The sequence below is a fragment of the Lagenorhynchus albirostris genome, chromosome 9 (assembly GCF_949774975.1).
Source record: "Lagenorhynchus albirostris chromosome 9, mLagAlb1.1, whole genome shotgun sequence".
Lineage (NCBI taxonomy): Eukaryota > Metazoa > Chordata > Mammalia > Artiodactyla > Delphinidae > Lagenorhynchus > Lagenorhynchus albirostris.
Window position 1 is genome coordinate 53,237,409 of NC_083103.1, and position 15,714 is coordinate 53,253,122.

The 15,714-nt window shown below is 35.2% G+C and overlaps 1 protein-coding gene across 1 annotated transcript in view; it reads left to right on the forward strand.

Annotated features, from left to right (window-relative positions):
- The window catches only part of UVRAG (UV radiation resistance associated), a 366,512-nt gene that overhangs the window by 182,683 nt on the left and 168,115 nt on the right, over positions 1 to 15,714 (forward strand). Inside the window, 1 exon segment of the mRNA XM_060160058.1 lies at positions 5,863 to 5,968. Coding sequence (XP_060016041.1) covers positions 5,863 to 5,968 — 106 coding nt within the window.

The window sequence follows — 15,714 nt, forward strand, 5'->3', positions numbered from 1 at the left end:
TTTATGATAAGTCATAAAATCTGGTAGTGTAATTCTCCCAGCTTTGTTCTTTAACATTTTCTTGGCTATTCTAGGACTTTTCTATTTCCATATCAATTTTCAAGTCAGCTTGTCAATTAAAAAAAAAAAGACTGCTAGGCTTTTGATTGGGATTAATTGACTCTAGATAAATTTAGGGGGAGACTTGACTTCTTAACCTCCAATCCATGAAATAGTACATGACTCCATTTGTTTAGGTTTTTTAAAAATTTCTCTCAGCAGTGTTTTCTAGTTTTCAGTGTACAGGTCTTTCTTTCACATCTAGTTATTTGATGATACTATATAAAAATACCAATTGATTTTTGTGAATTAACCTGGAATCTTGCAATGTTGCTAAGTTTATTATTAGTTTGATTATAGATTAAAACATTTTTTTCTATGTACACAGTCATATAGCATCTGTGAGTAGACATTTTTGCTTCTTCCTTTCCTGTATTTATGACTTTTTTTAAATCGCCTTATTACAATGGCTTGGATCTTGAGTACAGTGTTGAATAGAGTAATGAAAGTAGACATCTTTTCTTATTCCTGATCTTAAGTATTACCTGCAGAGTTTTAGTATAAACCCTTTATCAGATTGAGGAACCTCTCCTTTTTCCTTAGCTTGTTGAGAGATTTTTGTTTTAAATCATTAACAGGTATTGAATTTTATCAAATGCTTTTTTGGGGCATCTTTTGAGATAATATGTTTTTTCTCTTTCATTCTGTCACAATTGATTTTCAAATGTTAAATCAGCCTTGTACTCCTCAGGTAAATCCACTTCATCAAGATGTGTTATCTTTTTCGTATATTGCTAGATTTGATTTGCTAATTTTATTAATGATTTTTGTATTGTCTGTAATTTGCTTTTCTTGTGATGTTTTGGTATCAAGGTTATTCTGGCCTCTTAAAACAAATTGAAAAGTGTTCCTTCTTCTTTGAAAGGTTTTGTTAAGACTAGTATTTCACCAGTGAAGCAATCTGAATGTAGTTTTCTGTGTGAGAAGGTTTTTAATTATAAATTTAGCTTCTCTAACTGATAACAACTATTCAGATTTTCTATTTCATTTGTTTGGTTTGGAAACTTGTGGTTTTTAAGCAATTTAACTATTTCATCTAAGTTGTTAAATTTATTGACATATTGTTCATAATTTCCCTTAATTGCCTTTAAATGTCCATAGGATCTGTGGTGATGTCTTCTCTTGCGTTCTTGATGTTGGTAATTTTCAGGCATCATTTTTTATATCTCCTCTCTAACTTTTCACATCTACATCATCCTTTCTGTTCCTGTTTTAATTTAAGACAATGCCTAAACTTTTGCTAGGACTGTTAAAATAACCTTATACTAGCCTTCCTGTTTACAGTCTTGTTTCTCTGTATCCCAGTCACCTAATTATAGGAAGAAAGTGCATATGTCATTAAATCTTTCTTGGCTTAAAACTTTTTAATGGTTTCCTAATACCTTCAGAATAAAAATCTAAGCTCCTTCATATGGAATACAAACTCATTAATGATAAGGTATCTATTTCTCTCAATAGAATCCTATTTTTTCCTATATATTCTTTTCCCTTTTAATCTCTCCCTGCCAGCCATAGGGAGCTATACTTCACTGACTTTCTAGGTGCTCTAATTTGTCATTCATCATCTTAAAATTGAATGCAACATTCAGATGTGATATGATCAATACTAAGTAGGCAAAAATTGTTTCCTCACTTCTCCTTTACTGAGATTATTATTAATATCTGATAGGTATGGTCTCAATATTCATTTGACATAACACTTTTTGTTCAGTGTATCTTTACATTCACAGCAATATCTAGCTGCAAAGCATTATTTTAAACCCACTTTCACTTTTACTGTTATCTCAAAACATATTGATCCAATATGCATGAATTTGCTATAACCAGAATACCTATCAGATAGCTAGTTGATCCTCCCCACACCAGTGATGATGAGTTTTATTTCAGCTTGAGGGTGTTAGTGTTGGTTTTTACTAATCACCCAGATGACTGGATGATTTATGTTTCTTTATAGTACCATTTCATAGTTTGCAAAATCAAGAAACATTCCTCTGAAACTGGCTAGCTGGTTTGGAGGTAAGGCAGTTGTTTCTTTTCTTGTCAGTCCTTCACCTCTTCACCCCCAGGGGAATTAGGATGTCCCATGTTATGTTTAAAAGCCTAAACACTTCAAACTTTTATTCTCCTTTTGAGCTTGAAAGGGGGACGTTATTAGCTCTGTCTTGATGTAGCAGGGGCTCTGAAAGTCTATTTGGATAACACTGAAGATTGGAGGAAATGTGACTCTGTCTGTGTGTTTTAAGCCCCTAAGGTAAGATCAGAAAGCGTCTGGGGCAGTGAGAGCCAAATAGTTGAAGTCATACATTAATTATGGTCATGAATCATTTTTATTTTTAGAGTCTTTACCATTTGACAAGGTTGTTTGCATAGTACTCTAGTGAGTTTTAGGCAGCATTTTCCCGCCTTTCAAAGTAACAGGCTATTTTGTTGATTTCTACTTTGGGTTGGTAATGCCTATCAAATTAGAATTCTGATAACATTTTTAGTAGAAATTGCTTGTTTCTTGCCAGAGTGAACTGTCTTTAATTTATGTGATTTTTGTTTCGAATATATTTTGAAATTATAGAAAACTAGTACATTAGTCTTTTAGTCTTTTACTGATATCAGTAAAAATAATCAAAATCTTGGGACTGTACTTTTATATGCAGGCATTAGTCGACCTTCAGTCAGCAGTATATTTTGAGTGCTTTTGTGCCACATTCTCTGCTAAGTACTGGGAATGTAAATGAAAAAAAATGAGTGTTTTTTTTTCTTTTTTCCCGGAAATCTAGTAAAGAAATAGACAAGGAAATAGGCAGTTGCTGTAAAATGTGGTTCTATAATCTTTGTTAGTGTTGTATACATGATGCTGTGGATCTCCATAGGAAGAAGTGCCTCTACCTGTCTGGAACAGTCGGGAAGGCCTTTGAAGAAGAAGGTATGCTTCAGCTGCCTGTTAGTGGGTTTGGGAGTATACTTATCTGTTAAGAGAGAGTGAAGCTTGTAGTCAGATAGAACAGCTCGCTGAAAGGTACAGAAGGAAGAAATGGCATGACGTGTTTGGGGAGAGTTGTTAGTAGTTCAGCATTGCTGGAATTGCGCGTGCAAAGTAAGCATATCAGAAACGAGGTGGGGACCACATCACAAAGGTCCTCTCCTTGCTTTTAAATTTCTTTAGCATCACCTTTGTAGGTGAGTATTGCCATCAAGAGAGTGTGTACGAATTCACACCCGGAGCAGGAGGCAGTAGGATGGAGGATAATCTCCTCTATTGGATTCCTTTGGAGTCCTGAGGAAGTTGCAGAAGAACTGCTCTCACGAGTAATCTCATAAGATTTGCTCCTTTTTAGATGACCTAAGAAATCCTCAGTAACTATCAGGCAACTTCTGAAAGTGCAGAATATGTCATGAATGTTTTTAGTGCAAGGTGTCGTAGTAATAATGTTGGCAGAGGTGTTGATGCCATCAACTCCCTGATAAAATTAACGTCCTCATATATAGGATTACTTTCAGTTTAGGACAGTTGGCCAGTTTTAAAAGTCGGAAGTAAAATTTACATACCGTGAAATACTTAGATTTCAAGTTTAAGTTCTGTTTATCCTCCTGTGCGCCTCACCCCAATCAAGACATGGAACATTTCCATCACCTCAGGTAGTTCCTTAGTTCACCTTGCTCTCTACCAGTCAGTCCTGCCTCACCCAGGCAGCTAGCCACTCTTGGTTTCTGTCACCATACATTGCTTTTACCTGTTCTTGAACTTTGTTTAAATGGAATCATATAGTATGTACTTTTTCGTTCCTGGCTTTTTTCACTCAGCATAATGTTTTTTGAGATTCATATTGTTGTGTATATCAGTGTTGTGTTCCTTTTTATTGCCGAGTAGAATTTCGCTGTATGAATATACCACAATTTGCTTATTAATTCTCCTGTTCGATGGACGTTTGGATTGTTTTCTATGAACGTTCTTATACATATCTTCTTGTGGACGTGTTTTTGTATTTCTTGAGTAAATGGTAAGGAGTAGAAATACTGGGTCATAGGTTAGATGTATGTATAACTTTACAAGAAACAGTTTTCCAAAGTGATGATACTGTTTTATACTTTTATCACCGATGCATGCAAGTTTCAGTTGCTGCACATCCTTGCTAGCATCAGGTGTTGTCATTTTAGTTTTAGTTATTCTAACAAGTGTGAAATGCTATCTCATTACGATTTTAATTTTCATTACCATGATGACTAAGATTCTGAGCACCTTTTCCTATGCTTATTGACCTTTCTTATATCTTCTTTTGTGAAGTGTTTCACTCTTTTGCCCATTCTTAATTGGCTTGTCTCTTTGTTACTGGTTTGTATGAGTTCTTTATATACTCCAGGCACAGTACCTTGTCAAATTAATGTTTTACAAATATTTTCTCCCAGTCCATGGACTGCTTTTATATTTTCTTAACAACATCTTTAGATGAAAAGACATTTTTTATTTCGGCAGTGCCTAATTTATCCATTTTTAATTTTAAGGTTAGTGCTTTTTGTGTCTTCTCTAAGAAATCTTTGCCTACCCCAAGGTTGCAAGAGATTCTGTGTTTTCCTCTACAGATTTATGACTCTAGCTTTTATGTTTACTGTGATCTCCTTGAATTAATTTTTTTTCTGCTGTGAGGTAGGGAATGAGATTCATTCCCTACCTCACAGCAACTGTGTTTACCCACTGTTCCAGCACCATTTGTTTAAAAAACTTTCCTTTTTCCATTAATTTGCCTAGGTTCCTTTGTCCAAAATCAGTTGGCCATATATGTGTAGGTCTGTTTCTATACTCTTTATTCTGTTCCATTGATCTGTTTTTTGATCCTTATGCCAGTACCAGATGGTTTTGATTACGTAGCTTTATAAAAAAGGAAGTCTTGAAATCTGGCAGATTTAAAGATTGGTTTATCTCTTCTAGATTCTTTGTTTTTCTATGTAATTTATAGTATCAAGTTCTTAATTTCTACAAAAAGAAGCACACATACATACAAAAACAAAGCCTGTTGGGATTGGGATTGTGACTGTGAAATTACTGACCCATATATAGAAATATAACTGAGTGTTTGTTGACCTTGTATCCTGTGACATTATTAGTTCTAGTAGTTGTTTTGTGGATTCCTAATGATTTTCTACATGAAAATCATGTTACCTGTGAATAAAGACAATTTGACCATTTTTAGTATGTACATGTATACAAAATATATAAGCTATACTTGAAGACAAAGAGACAAAGAAAAACACAAACCCATAATTAAAGCAAAAAAGAAAACTAATTAATTTTTTCAATGCTCCTTGTTTCAAAGGGGCTGCTGCTTTAATTCAGTCTTCTTAACTTGGGATTATTGTTAATTTTTTTTTTCTTTGTGGATACCCATCAAGTAATAGCCTTCATAGCAGTGGGTTTTTTTGGTGACTTTAGTAATGTAGCTAATTTCTCTGGGCCTCAGTTTCCCATCTGTAAAATGATAGGGTTCAATCAGATTATTTTCTAAGGTCTCTTTCAGATTCCTGTGAGTTCTTCATTTTAGCTCTCAATACATCACAGACAGTCAGATGGGTATAGAAAGGGTATTTTAGAACATATCGTGACTCTTGTTATTTCCTTGTTGTAAATATGCTAGAGAATTGTGAAATCATCAGTTGAGTTCATTATTAATTCTCTTTATCCTGGAAACTTTGTCCTCGTTTTGTTCCATTTATGCCTGTGGCTCTGTTGAGTTTATAGTTAACTCACTTAAATTTTTCTACAACTTTTATTTCTAGGCTTCATAGAGCCCAGTGTGCAATTAAACAGACTCAGGTAACTGTTCAGAAAATTGGAAAGGAAATTGAAGAAAAACTAAGACTCACATCTACAAGCAATGAGCTGGTAGGTTTTTATATATTAACCTATTTAAATTCGTTGATTTCTAAATGTGATCACCGTATTCTTCTTGTATTTATTTCCCTCTTTTTTCCCCAAAAAAACTTCAGGTAGTTTTTTCTTTCTTTTTTCCTCTTAATGTTTCACTGAGACTTCTGTTGGCATTTAAATGTTATAAATAAACTTTCCCATCTGCTAATAGTGTAACATACAAAGTGCCTGCCTTTTTATGCTAGTTGAAACTTTAGATTGCATACAATTACTTAGAAGATAATCAAAATCTATTTTATTAATATCTTATAAATGTGAACTCTAGACATAAACTGTATAGTGAATGAAAAATAGCTGCCAGAAGAAAAAAAATAATAAACTGTAGATACTGATCTGCTTTTTTTTTTTTTTTCTGATCTGCTTTTAAAAGATGAATTTACAATTATTTGGATTGAATTTAATAGGTTGGTTTATGGACAGTGTTCTCTTTGGGGAAAGATTCTTTTAATGAGGTATTTCCAAAGAAATAGAAATTCCAATCCAAATGGACAGATTTAAGATATTAGTATAATTTTGGGGTTGCTTTATACTCTTCCTAGTGGGGAAAAATATATTAATTTTGGAACGAAGATTCTGTCTTTTTAAGCAGAATAGTGGGTATAACTAATAAATGGAACTTTTCTCAAAATGAAGTCACAGTGCTAATGATAGCTTTTGATGAAATTTTTGCTATAGATAATGATACTTAAAACTCAAATCCTCAAATTAAGTCCGAAGTGAAAAATTTTAAGTGTTTGTTTGCACAAACTCGATACCATAGATAGGCAGTATCTTCTAGCTGTCGTTCACAGCACTGTCAACTTGGCAGAAGGTCTTTATGTCCCCAAACAAAAGTTCCATTATCTGTAAGATTTGTCTGAGATAATAATTCAGTGGATGAACTATAGAAAGCAACATTGCAATTAACCTATACAGACTTCTCTCTCGTGGAATTTGAAATTAATGGATGATAAAGTATTTAATCTATATAAAACTGCTGACTTTGACCTATAAATGGCAGTGTCATATAGTTCAGTCTAATATGTAAAATGGCTAGTGCTGTACCTGGCACGTAGCAGGCATACAAAATATGGTAGCTGCAATAACTGTGGTAGTGACACTTTTTATTCATACGACTTTTCACACCTATGGAAAATCTTCCACTTTGGAGAAGCTATTAAACCACCTCCTTTTGTAACTTAGGTCCAGTAAAGGACCAAACTCCAGGCCACAGATATATTGGAGGAGGAGAAAAAATAGCTAATTTTAATCCTTTCTGTAGTGTACAAAAATACCACATTTTTAGAGCCTTTGGGGAGAAACTGCTAGGTTTTTTCTTATTTTCCTCTCTCAAGGCAAGACTGGGAAATTACTTATTTCATTAAGTGACAGCATATGTTTTGTCTCAGTATGGAAAAATGTATGTTTAATCCTATTTTTCTAAAATATAAGTGGTGACACACAGAGCAAGGTGATAGAATGTATGAGTTTAAAGAGGTCAAGTTCAGAGGTTCACTGTGTGTTTTTATGCGGCCTAGTCAACATATAAGAAAATCACTGTATTTTTGAACTGAAAGTGAACCTAGAAATCTAGTTCCCTTCTAACCTCACTTAAAACCACACTCCCCTCAGTACCTTCTGTCCTCTTCCCTGTTTTGTTTTTCTCCATAGTATTTATTACCCTTTAACATGCTATACACTTCACATATGAATTTTATTTGTCTGTCTCTCTAAACTCTGTGAGGAGAGGGATTTTTGTCTATTTTTTTTTTCTCATGGCTGTATTTCCCAGTGTCTAGAAAAGTGTTTGACACACAGTAAGAGCTCATTAAATATTTGATGAATTTAAGGATGAATCTAGTGAAATCTCTTTTTAAAATAACAGGAAAATGAGACCTAAAGAAAGTAAGCAACTTTCCCATGATCATTGACAAATAGAGACAGAAATTTTGGTTTCCTTGTCTCCTTTCAGAGGGTAATACCAGGTACTTGTTTGTTATCTACTGTAAGGTTTACCTGTAGGAAATTAGAAGCCCTTACTACTATAGTTTTTTCTTCATTCCCTTTCCAAATTGGCCCAATTATACTTCAACCCAAGCATTTTCAATATATAAGAATTAATTTTAGTCTAAGTATAAATACAGTCAGAAGGCATATTTGATGTGTAAAGAAATCAGATTACCTTCTAAGATCAAATGTAATTAACTGTTTAGAAGAAATTGGGTTCATACTTGATGACTTTCGAAACTTTGACATCTTCTCATCAATGTCCAACATAATTTTCTGGCATTATGTTTTTTAGGAAATTTCTGCTGTTGTCATTTTGAATTTTTGCTTAAATGTTTTGGATTTTGTCAAATTGCTTTTCCTTGTATCTGTTGAGATAATTTTATGTTTTTCTCTTGTATTATGATAGTGAAGTACATTGATTGATTTTTGAATGTTCATCCAACTTAGGATTGCTAGGGAAAGCCCCTCTTGTTCATGATGAATTATTCTTTTTATGTATATTTCTAGATTCAATGTGCTAAAATTTTGTAAAGGATTTTTGCATCTATATTAAGGTGGAATATTGATCTGAAGTTTTGTTTTCTTGCCAGCTCGTTGTTTGGTTTTGTTGGGGTAATGTTGGTCACAACTAGTGAATTGGGAAGTGTTTCCTCTGTTTTCTGGAAGAGTAAGTGTAGAATTGGAATTATTTCTTAAAGGTTGGTAGAATTTACCGGTGAAGCCATCTGGGCCTTTGTGGGCCCAGATGTGGAGTCTTCTTTGTGGGCTTTGAGTTAGGAATTCAGTTCTTTAATAGTTGAGGTGTTACTGAAGTTAGCTGCTTCTTGAGTAGGCCTTGGTTGCTTGTGTCTTTCAGGGATTTGTGCATTCCATTTAAGAGGTCGGTCTTTTTAATTTTAGCTATTGGGTATATAGTGCTTCCTTAGTTTGGTTTATAATTGTATTTCTATTATGATAATTTTTCATATCTTTATTGGTTATCTTTTTTTGTTTGTTTTTTTTTTTTTGGTTATCTTTTAAGAGGTGTAATTTTAAATATTTTTGCCCATTAGGAAAAGAAAAACTCTATTTAAATTTACAGAAAACTTGTAAAGATTGTTCAGAAAGGTTCCATACACCTTTCATCCAGTTTCTTTTAATGTTAACTTCTTGCATAGCCATGTTACATTTGACATGGTACATACAACTTGGCATATCATCAAACCAGGAAATTAACATTGATACATTACTATTAGCTGTGGATTTTATTCAGGTTTCACCAGTGTTTCCACTATGTCATTTTTATTTTACAACAGTTTTAGATTTATAGAATTATTACAAAGATAGTACAGAGAGTTATCCTGTAAACCCCGCATCCAGTTTCTCCCATTATTAACATCTTACCTTAGTATGGTACATTTGTCGTAATTATTGAACCTGTATTGATAAGTCATCATTAACTAAAGTCCATGCTTTATTCAGATTTCCTTAATTTTTATCTAATGTCCCTTTTCTGTTCCAGGATCTCATCCAGGAAACCATACTGCTTTTAGTAGCTATGCTTCCTTAGACTTTCTTGGTTGTGAAAATTCCTCAGACTTTGATTTTTTTGATGACTTTGACAGTTTTAAGGATTACTGGGTCAGCTGTTTTATATAATATCCCTTGATTGGGGTTTGTCTGATGTTTTGTTGTGATTAGACTGGATTCTAATGTCTTTTTTTCTTCCAGTATCCAGTCTAGGACACCACACTGGTTTTAGTCATCATGACTTCCTAGGCTTCTCTGATCTTTGACAGTTTTTCATTCTTTCCTGTTTTTAAATCACCATGACGAATCACTGTTGATAGTAACCTTGATCACTGGGTTAAGGTGATGTCTCCCAGGTTTATGCACTCTAGAGTTCCCTTTCCCTGCTCAATTTTTTGAAAGCCAGATTCTAAGCCCAGCCTCCACTCCAGAAGAGGGGACTGAAGCTCCACCTCCTGGAAGGGAGACTATCTACACACATTATTTGGGTACTTTGTAAGGAAGATTTGTCCCTTCTTCCCTCCACGCATTTATTTATTCAGTCGTTTAATTATCAGTATGGATTTGTATCTATTTATTTTATACTTTAGGTTACAATCTGATACGATGTTCTTTATTTCCTTGCTTCAACTGTGGCATTGAGAGCTCTCTCAGGATGGGTTCTGTGTCCTTTTGACATGCTCTCATCTCCTTTTTGTTCGTTTGTTTTTTAAAGCACGTTCTTAATTTCTGGCACTATGTGATCTGGACTCATCAGGTATTTTCCCTGTCTCAGCCCTAGAATCAGCCATTTCTCCTAGGAATCCTGTTCCTTTCATTGAACAATGGAATTTAGAAACAAGATCTGGGCACTAGGTGTGCTTGTTGCTTCTGAGTTGTAAGTGCTTCTAAGCCCTCTCAGTGGACAGAGCTGGTATATACAGGTATCCGTCTCACTATGTATTAAACTTAACATACATTTATTTATTTTTTGCTGCATTGGCTCTTCGTTGCTGTGCGTGGGCTTGCTCTGGTTGCGGCGAGCGAGGGCTACTCTTCGTTGTGGTGCATGGGCTTCTCATTGCAGTGGCTTCTGTTGTTTCGGAGCACCGGCTCTAGGTGCACGGGCTCAGTAGTTGCAGCGTGTGGACTCAGTAGTTGTGGCTTGCGGGCTCTAGAGTGCAGGCTCAGTAGTTGTGGCACACGGGCTTAGCTGCTCCACGGCATGTGGGATCTTCCCAGACCAGGGCTCGAACCTGTGTCCCCTGCATTGGCAGGCGGATTCTTAACCACTGCGCAACCAGGGAAGTCCCTTCCCTCATTTTTAAATGGGACTTTTGTCTTCTCATACTGTGGTTAAAGACTGTGTGGGCATGCGTGTGTGTGTGTGTGTGTGTGTGTGTGTGTACGCATTTCTGGATACAAGTCCTCTTTCTGATATGTGTTTTGGCAGTATTTTCTTCCAGTCTGTGTCTTGCCTTTTTGTGTTCTTAGTGATGCTTTCTAAAGAGCAAAAGTTTCAAAGTTTGATGAAATCCAGTGTATTTTTTAAATTTATTTTATGGTTAGGGCTTTTTGTGTTCTTTCTAAGAAATCTATGCCTAACCCAAAGTCACGTAAGTTTTCTTCTGTGTTTTGTTTTAGAAATTTTATAGTTTTGGGCTTTACATTTAGATCTATGATCCATCTCAAGTTTTTTTATAAGTGAGGTAACAAACTCCCTTATTATTATAGCTTTGCTGTCTTAAAACCAGATGGAGTAAGTTCTCCAGCTTTGTTCTTTTAAAAAATTCCTGTGGGTTTCTAGGTTCTTTGTATTTACAAGTGAATTTGAGAATGAATTTATCAGTTTCTACCAAAAAAAAAAAAAGCCTGCTGGAATTTTGATTAGGATTTATAGATCAATTTGTGGAGAATTGCAGTCTTAACCATATCAAGTTCTCCAATCCATGAACATGGCATATGTCTTCCTTTTTTTCTAATAAATTTATTTATTTTTATTTATTTATTTTTATTTATTTATTTTTGGCCGCGTTGGGTCTTTGTTGCTGCACATGGGCTTTCTCTAGCTGTGCAGAGCGGGGGCCGCTCTTCGTTGCGGTGCGTGGGCTTCTCCCGTTGGGGAGCATGGACTCTAGGTGTGCGTGCTCAGTAGTTGTGGCATGTGGGCTCAGTAGTTGTGGCTCGCGGGCTCTAGAGCATGGGCTCAGTAGTTGTGGCTCACGGACTTAGCTGCTCCGCAACATGTGGGATCCTCCCGGACCAGGGCTCGAACCCATGCCCCCTGCATTGGCAGGCAGATTCTTAACCACTGTACGACCAGGGAAGTCCCGGCATATGTCTCTTTTATTTTGATTTTTTTCCTTAATTATCTCAATAATATCTTATAGCTTTCACTGTAGAGGTTCTGGGCATCTTTTATTAGTGTTATTCCTAAGTATTTTATGGGAGGCTTTTTTGTTTGTTTTGGGCATTATTGCAAATGGGATTGTTGTTGAAATTTTATTTCTCATTTGTTTCCTGCAAGTATATAAGAATACAATTCATTTTAATTTAGTAATCTTGCATCTTGCAATCTTGTTATATTAACTTTTAAATTCTAGTAGTTATTTTGTAGGTTTCTTGGGATTTTCTATATAAACAATTGTACCTGCAAACTTGGAATGCTCTATGCGCTTTAATTTTTCTGCCTTATTTCAGTAGCTAGGGCATACAGTACAGTGTTGAATGAAAGTGATAAACATGGAAATCCTTTACTTGTTCCTGATCATAAGGGGAAATCATTCATCCTTTCTCCATTAAATATAATGTTAGCAATGCCTTTTATTGGCTTTAGGAAGTTGCCTCTTATTCCTAGTTTCTGAATTTTATCGTGAATGGATGTTGAATTTTGTCAAATGCTTTTTCTGCATTTATTGAAATAAATGATCATGGCATTTTCTTCTTGATTCTGTTACTACGGTGAACTACATTGATTTAATTTCAAGTGTTTAACATTGCGTTTATGGAATAAACTAATGGCTACAATATAGAGTACAATCTTTTTTATGCTTTGCTAGTTATGATCTGGTAATAATTTAAGAGTTTTTGTGCCTATATTTATTAGGGGTATTGGGAAGCAGTGTTTTAAATTACTTTGTTAGATTGGTATTAGGATTATGGTAGACTGGTAAAATTAGTTGGGCAGTGTTCCTTTTGCCTACTCCACCTTGACTAGAAGCGGAAGCCTCTTGGCTTTTTAACATTTTCAAATAGTCTGCCGAGATTTCATGTCTTTTTATTCATTATGAGAATATTTAACTTTTTTTCACTTAGCGTATTTGTAATAGTGACTTTCTTTGATAATTTTAACATCTGGGTCATCTCAGAGTTGGCATATGTTGATTGTCTTTTCCCTAGAGAGTGAATCACATTTTCCTGGTTCTTCATATATTGAGTAATATTGCAGAGTACCCTGGACATTGTGAGTGTAATTTTGTGGAGTCTCTGGAGTTTGTTGCTTTGTTCCAAAGAATATTGATGTTCTAATTCTAGCGGGTAGTTAACTTGGTTAGGCTCAAACTGTCATGCCTGCAATGGACATTGCCTCCGATTTCAGGTCATTACTCTCATCCTTAGGCACAGCTGCTCTCTGTTTGCCTCGTGCAGATATGACTTAGGATTCAGAAACTCAGATTGAATTTAAACAGAATTTGGGGTGCCCCATTCTCTGGCTTCCTCCATTCTGGTGGCCTTGATTGCCTAATCTCTTTTCCCTGGTTGTTCCTGCCAGAAAGATAGTTGTCTGTCTGTTGGTGTTTAACCATAGATGCCCTCAGGGCGAAGTCACAGAAAAGGGGAATTTCACTCCTCCTGTTGGTTGTTTGCGCCAGGTTCTGAGTTTACCCCCAAATCTGCCTGCCATTGATCAATTTTTAGAACCCTCATGTAGTAGCTTTTTGTATCTGATCTAGAGTCTATAGCTGTTATTTATGGAAGGACCAGTTTGATAGGTACTTATTCTCTATATCAAACACAAAACTCCTGTATGTTTTATTATTACATATATTTTTGCTTTATCTCCCTAGCTGGACCTGGGTTCTAGGCCTGATATTGCCACTGAGTCTATGAAATTAATGGATTGGATTAAATATTTTCTAAGGAAAATTTTGCCCTTTCTTAATGGCTGAGCAGGTATAGGTACAATAGAAACAATCTGTAAATGACATTTTAAAGCAAATTTGTTAACTTACAGGACAACTGCCATAGTTCTAAAACTTTTTTTCAGATTGTTAATTATTTCCATTTTTGGTGGGAAAACTAGTATAGATGAATAATGCCCTAAACCACTCAAGACCCCTTTATACTCTAAATATTGTAAAGATCTCAAAGAATTTAGGGTATATCTATTGATAATGCCTAGGTTAATAAAAGACAGATGAACCCTCACATTTACTTCTGCAATCAATCTGTTGTGATATCACAGATCTTACAGACTGAAAAACTCCACTATACAGTTATGAGAAAATGAGAGTGAAAAAGGGAGATAGCAGCTTAGTATTATTATGAAAGTATTTTTGATCTCACAGACCGAAATGGTGTTAGGAATCCTCATGGTTTCCTGAACCATGCTTTGATAGCTTTTGCCTAAAAAGCCCTTTTGGCTCCAGCATAATATACAAGAAGAAAATTGTTTAATAGGTCATTTACAGATTGGTGTGTCTTACTGAAAAGAATCTTTAGCATTGTCCATCACTGTCTTTGTAAAGATGCATAAAAAGGAGTATGCTTGCAAAGAGATGAATGTATCTGTGATTTTCAGATCATAGACAGTGTTGTATAAAAACACTAAAATCCAATCAAAAGTGATCCTTTGGAGATGTACATATGACATTAACTATACTTGGAGTAAACAGGTAAGTAGAATGTAGAAACCATTAGAAGATATTATACTTATGGAATATTAAGATCTTTGAGTACTTAGATTCATTTGAAAGGAAGCAGAACCAGATTCCACTTGGTCAGGGTTTGTTTACTCATCAGAAATTAGAGCCAGCAATCCTGGTTTTGAATGACTTGATTTATTTCTGTAAATAGGCCAGTTTTTGCACATGGACCATAACACAAACACACTGTACACACATCTTCCTGTATTAGTTTAGTGTTTAGACTAAATTGTACCCTTAGTTCTTTGATTCTAGTAAACATAACCCAATTTGAGCATGTACCCTGGAATAGAGCAGATTAACCCCCCTACCTATGCATATCCCTGTGTTCTTCGAAGAGTTGTTTTTCTTTTCTATTTTTTTTCCTCTACCAAGGTAGAATCTAGTTTACATATTTTTTGGAGAAATTCGAGTTAAGGAAATTGAACACATCTCTTTGTGGAAAAAGACTGCTTCCTAAGAATTTGTATATTTTTTCCGTCAGTGATGTAAAAACACTGATCACGCTACTGGATTACCGAAGAACCCCAAATTGTTTCCTCATTCCTCTTTCTTTCATGATAAGCAGCCTCACTGACTTTTGGTCTTTGTTTTTACAGGGAGTTGGCGGGGCAAAATGGCTTTTGTCTCCACTGGACCCAAGCTCTTAGAAAACAGAAACTGTTTCTCATTTATTTAGAAGCACATAGTAGGCCCTTCATAAATATTTGATTCATTCAGAAAAAAATTGCTTAGGAGTGTTTTATATTTCATAGAGTTTTCCAGTCAAATATAATAATGATGATTGGAAATAAGCTTTACTGCTTGAATGTCTTTAACAGATGATCATACCATCTGTTCAGAATCAGTATTTCAGAGATGAGGAAGAAAGCACTTTGGGTGAGAAACAATAGCTGTAAAGTACTTTCCACACAACTGCCAAAAGTCATTTTCCATGCCCATTGCCTCAACAAGGCCATACCATTACTCATCTCACTGAGTACCCATGCTTCCTCATTGTCTGTGAATCAAATAGAGGTGCTGAGTTTTTTCTTTTAAAGTTTTCCACCAGCTCATCCCAGGGCTTAATAACCTATTCAGTTTACTTAATGAATGTTTTTTTCCTCCCCATTAAAATTTTACTTAGTATATGTCTTAAGAAGGAGGCTGTTTGGTTAAGATTTTTGTCATGGAAAATGATGGAAAGCATATTATTGACACTATTGATAAAGACTAGGCGAGAAGGGTACATACCTTCATAGTGCAGTAATTGTGTGTGAATGCAAACACATGCAGGCACATATATGTTCATTGTGGGGG